This window comes from Toxotes jaculatrix, chromosome 6 (assembly GCF_017976425.1).
Source record: "Toxotes jaculatrix isolate fToxJac2 chromosome 6, fToxJac2.pri, whole genome shotgun sequence".
NCBI classification, from domain to species: domain Eukaryota; kingdom Metazoa; phylum Chordata; class Actinopteri; family Toxotidae; genus Toxotes; species Toxotes jaculatrix.
Window position 1 is genome coordinate 18,402,818 of NC_054399.1, and position 6,000 is coordinate 18,408,817.

The window sequence follows — 6,000 nt, forward strand, 5'->3', positions numbered from 1 at the left end:
TGTTGAGTAAACACACACAGAGCAGCCAAGAGCAGCATGTCAGTCAGCCAGGCAAGAAGGGCGAAGTGGAGGAGCCACCCAACGGCCAAAATGAACTGTAGAGACACAGAGGGAAATGGACGATGTGTGTGTGTGAGAGAGAGAATCCAGCCAGGAAAGTGAGAAAGACAGCAAAAAAGAAAACAGGGAGATGGTGCCAGCTTTTGTCTTGTGCCAGCCAGATAAGAGGAGTGCCAAGGAGTTTTGATGTCATGCTGATGGTGGTGGGGTGACTGAGGGGTTGACTTTTTTTCTGATCTCTAGCAGGAAGAAAGTAGGTCTGTGCGTACTACTGAAAACATACTCTGAGGGACGAATATTAACAAGTTTTCTAAAGAAACACACATCATTTGTATCCACAAACAGCATGTACTTGACTAGTGCTTTTGACCTTTCATTGAGCTCTGACTTCTCAAAGTTGAATGCCATTTGCTGCCAAGGATACAGATGATTTGGTTAGTGTGACAATTGCACTTCACCTCCTCAGACTAAGTGGTTTGGCCAACTACTTGAGGAAGGCTGTGAAAAGGATGAGCATGCGGCAAACATAAAAAAATATGAAGGAAGAACGACTGATTTCACACAAGCAGAAGTTTGACAGTGACACATCTTTGAGCAACGGCTGATCAAAGCTGATCAAGTGAAAAAAAAACCTACACTGACTGACACATTTTTTGGAAAATAAATTCTAATATTTTTGGCAGAGAAGCCCATAAAGTTTGAGGTATTTAATACCTTGGAGGGAGTGTGGTGTTCTACAAAGACCTAATTGTGGGTGGAGGGAGATCTGCCCGTCTGCTGGCAGTGGGGGTTTCTGAAGCTCTTAATGCTATGCAAACAGGGTTTAAAAAGATTTACTCTGACACATATACAGGAACTGAAAAAGCCATGTTTCATCCTAACCCCTATTAAATGAAATGTAGCATGATCGCCACATATTAAGCCGGAGCAAAGCTAGCAGCAGAGGACGCTAGCAAAGTAGTAATTTGATAAAACTGCAACCAAGAGTGGTCTCGATGAAATTAAGACCTCTTTTCCCTGCAGTCCTCAACACTAAACTGTGCCAAGTCCATATGGGAAATTGATATGCAGTTTGTGAGGCTTATTCCATTACTCATTAAAGTGTCACTTTGTCATCAGCACACTCTTGCACTAACAGCTTGCCTTACAACTGCAGCAAAGGACTCATTGTATTTTGTGTATAAAGTACAGCAGAGAACATTTTTTATGTGGCAGGCGTAATTTGTCTTCCAGACAGCAGTTGAAAGACATCAACACAGACAGTTTTGAATAAGTGGTACAGAATGTAATTTGTAGTTGGACACACAGAGCACAGGTCAATCAATGGAAAAGGGCAAACATAATTTTATTCTATTAATGTACCCTGCACATGTGACTAAAATTAATGCTACCTTGCCGCAGCTCACTTCCTCACTCAGTCCAGACTCTCCCTCTGTTCAAATCTTTGAAGTGACACACTGTCATCTACACACCGTCTTCTCAACCGCATCACTAAAACCTCAACCAGTGTGTTTTGTTCCTTCTCTTAATCCCGTGCTACATTTCCCTGAGCCCTGTCGAGGTTTTTCTCTCTCGCACAGACTGGCCTCCTGTGCAGACAGTAAATTGCAGGAAAAAGGTTTTCACGCTTGGCTACAGTTTGTAGTGGCAGAAACTTTATCAAACGTCTCCAACAAGGATCTGACTGAGCTGTGTTTAGCTTTTGATTAAACGCTGCCTCTCCGAGGAACTCTGACCACTAGAAAACAAGCATGCTCCTCAGAGTCCGATTTGTGGAAATAAGAGCATTTTTCAGCCAATATTACGCAAATTCAGGAAATTTACACTTCTTACTACTTATACAAAGGCTTTTGCTCAACTTGGCAGAGAGTAGATCTACAAAGAAGGAAAACCTAAATCAGGCTCCTTCCAAAATTCCTCTGTAAACCAAGCATTGACAACATATTATCAGGACATTCCAGCCAGCAGCTCAATGGAAAACAACTGTACCATTACTGGCATCTCACATCATGAGGAAACTTCCTATTTCGTGAGTTCTATAGCCATAAATGATGTAGTCCTGGTTGCAAAACAACTACAACAAAAGCACAAAAAAAACAATGTACAGAAGTTAGGAAAAAAAAGCACTGAAAATCAGTTATCAGCTTTTTTTTATTGTTTAAAGAAAATCGCTCACTGGCTCCACATCAGTTAAACAATTAGCACACAATATTCACCAAACAGTTTGCCCTATGGCAACACTGAGGCACACTGAGCCTTGGCAAGCACATGTGCTTAACAACGAGTGGGAAGTAGGTAATTGCCAGGGCGCAACATGGTTTACACACCAATGTTTTAAATCAGTGACATAAAACAGAGTCGAGGCATATGATTTATGGCCATGTTCTGATTAAATTAATGTCTGACTTTCTTCCCATTTCACACGCTCAAAATGGAGTCAAACTGTCTCAAAAAAAAAAAAAAATTCACCCCCCCTTCTCCCAGAAAAAGACCATACATCTGTTTCACACATATAGTTCCTGCCACATTCTTCTGTGTCTGCCAAAAGCTTTTAGGGATGCACAGCACTTGATGCCTGAGTTGGTGTAGCGTGCACTGTGCAGAGTGGGAGTTGAGTTTTAAGCACAGCGGACTCATCTATCTGAAAGAGATGTACCACTCAGACCATGACGGAGCCCAGTATTTCCCAGACCATCTGGACAAAATATCGATAAAATGAATATGGTCATTCATAATGGAGAAATCCTAGCAATATTGCAATGATGAAATGTGCTGAGCAAACTAGAAACCACCAGAGGGGGTGGCTGATTTGCATAAATTTAAGAATGATGCATACATACATAGACCATAAACTTTGACATCTCTTTCACCTCCGTGTAAATCGCTCCCCTAATATCTGTCTGAGAAAACGCCAGAAGACATATAACAGTGCAGATAGACATCTCAGTAGCAGGGAGAGCAGGACAAGCTCCTACACACTCAGCCTGTAGGACGGAGGACATTTTTTTCCAGGGGTGAAGTGCCTTTAGTGTCAACAGTGTGTCCTGTTGAAAACTGTACTGAGGCAGTTCCACCCAACATGATTTATAGCCTTCCTGAGTGTTATTAAAAGGCTAAATGCAACTCTAAACAGATTTCACATAGTCACTGCCCTGCAGAGGACCTTTTATGTTCAGAGGTGAATGTCCCACATTCAGAAACATTTACACAGTTTATATAGTTGGAAAACATTGTTGTCAAATTATTTTTATGAACATGTCACAGACTATTACTTTGGAGCTCGAGAGCAAAGGGTGATAGATGGAATGACAGTGACTGTTTTGAAAATATGCTGCACCTACAGTATCTTAGGTTTAAATAAACTGTGCATTTACTTGCACTGTGGTAATCTGATTGTTCCCCACTCTCAGCAAAAAAAAAAAAATCTGATTTCCATGCTGCAAAACCTGTGTGGGTGTTTTAGTTTTTTTCAATTGAGCATAAACACATGGAAAAGACCACCAGAATAGGACAACTGTGATTTGCAAATGAACCAATGCTTATGAGAACAAAATCTCATGATCTGTTCCACACGATTCCATCCTTGTTTAGATTAGCACCTGGACGCAACTTGATAGTGATGCCTAAACTGCTCATGGCAATAGGAACACAAGTACAAACCTGTTTTTTTTTTTTATTTCCAGCCCGATCACTTACTCTAATCAGAATTTTGTGAGCATGTAAGTTTTCTTTTTTGAGCAGTGTATGTGGTGTGATGTCTAGTGAGCCAACCCAGTTTCAGGTATTGTAAGCAGCTTAGAGTATATACAGTTCCTTAAAATACATAAGCAATGCATGCACACGTTTTTATTGTTGGTTTATACCTCAAGTCTGCAGTGTAAACAAAACTCCCTTGCTGTGGCCAGGGGAAGCCCTGCGTGTTCCTAGAAATGCTGGCCTTTGAACCACAGTGACAGTCCAGCGACCTCTGACCTCTGGCTGATAGCTCGCAGACTGACCAGTAAACCAGACAGCACTAAAGAAAGACAGCCTTTCAGTTTCTTCCCCGTCACGTTTGCTCAGATGACTCCACAGTACAGCCATATTATATCCACTGGCCACTGATCACAGGGTGTTGCAATCTTCTCCTCACATCTGATTACAGCTGAACCACACTGTTGTTTCTCTCTGACCATTCCCATCAAAGTGTGCCAGAAAAGAGACAAGACTCCCAGTGTTATCATCTACAAACACATCCTGGAGCTGCGTCATTTGCAGTGAACAAGAGGTCAAGTTTTTGCATTGACAACTGGAGGGCACAGCATCTTAACGGGTGTCATTTTCTTGTCCATAAGTGTTAAGGCTACACTGAAGCAAGAATTATTGGGATATACAGGAAAAAAAAAGAATCCACATTCAATCACAAAACTCCACTTGAACACATGATAGCCAGCTCATCCAGTGAAGTAATGTGGATTAACATTTCTCCCTGTCCCAGAGCAAGAAAGAGAGACCGAAAGATAGACAAGAAGAAAGAGACTGTAAAGGAAGAGCCATAGCAAACCGCTTTACCGTACACCTCCACTGTAAATAACAGCCAAAAGCATTTAAGGAGGACAGAGATAATCCAAACAAACCCCCGAAAAACCTTCTGGAGATAATTCATCACTACCCATCAGGGATGGGAGGATTGTTTTATACTTCCTATACACTTAAAAGCCAGAGGACAAAAAAAAAAGAAAACGCTTTCCATGAGCGGCTTCATAAACAATTCAAATTGAATTCAAACTGAATTCAATCATACTTATATTAGTCAACCAAAAGCCAGTTAGGCCTACATTTACCATCAGGCCACTCTATCCTTCAGATGTGAATACACATACACACACACAAACAAAATATAATTTCTGAGACTGCTGAAAGAGCAAAAAATAAACTAAAACGTTCAACCATAGTGCACAGGCAATTACACTGAGGATGGATTTTAGTGTTTGTTTTGTAAAAGGCAATTAACGCAGACTCTTGTATTACTTCTTCGAGGCCACAGGCCGGGTTAGACAGGCACTACACTACTGATATCAGCCAAACCTAAATGTTAAATACAGCAGCTGTTTGCCTCTTCAATGGGACGCCATGTATCCCTTATCTTTAAATTGACCTGTATTACTGGGGGTTGCGGATAGAGGCACAATAGCTATCCAGCTGACTAGTTAAGAGCCCCCCTATTGTCCGTCAATGGAGTCAAATCTTTCCCCGTGCAGAGGGTTCAGAGTGACAATAGGGCGATAATCTAAAAACCAAAGACCATTTACATGTGAGAGGAGTCTGAATGATGGCAAACAGCTCTGCTTTAAATCGATAGAACAACAGTGTCAGGACATTAACGAGATGCGTTCAGGAGGGAAAAACAAACAAGACTGGTCTTAAAAAAATATACATCCCTCTATGAACATGCTGATGGATGACTTAAAGTATCTTTAAAGTGCAATAAAGTCACAGTGCATCCAGTGATTTTTAGTCAAACTTGACAGATTACATCGTTTAAATTCACTCGTGTTGAGATGAGCCGCAAAGTGGGTAATGCCAGCAGAGAAACAGGGGAAAGACGGGAATGATTTCCGAGGTAGGGGGGGGACAAAGTCTTGAGACTTACCAGACGCGCTCAGGTCCAGGACGCTTTGGAGGAGCAGGGCGATCCAGAGAGCGCAGGCTGGACATCTCCAGAGACGCTGGCACGCCGCTGTCCGAGTTGGATACATTCCTCCGGCTCTGTGTTAAACCTTCGCCTGTTGTTCACATCCACCGCACTCACAATTTAATTTCGAGCTCCTCCAAAAAAAATCCGACGACTCAAAATTCAGTGACTTAATAACTTGTGCGCTTTTTCCAAAGCGCACCAAAACTCTCTCCGTGAAAAATGTGAGTCTGGAAGAAAGTTGTCTCCGTCTGTCCTGGTTTCTG

The 6,000-nt window shown here is 41.9% G+C and overlaps 1 protein-coding gene across 2 annotated transcripts in view; it reads right to left on the reverse strand.

Moving 5' to 3' along the window:
• The window catches only part of ror1 (receptor tyrosine kinase-like orphan receptor 1), a 113,544-nt gene extending 107,544 nt beyond the window's left edge, over positions 1 to 6,000 (reverse strand). For both annotated transcript variants that reach the window (XM_041041203.1, XM_041041202.1), the window contains exon 1: positions 5,693 to 6,000. In XM_041041203.1, coding sequence (XP_040897137.1) covers positions 5,693 to 5,798 — 106 coding nt within the window. In that variant the 5' untranslated portion in view covers positions 5,799 to 6,000. The remainder of the gene's footprint in view (positions 1 to 5,692) is intronic.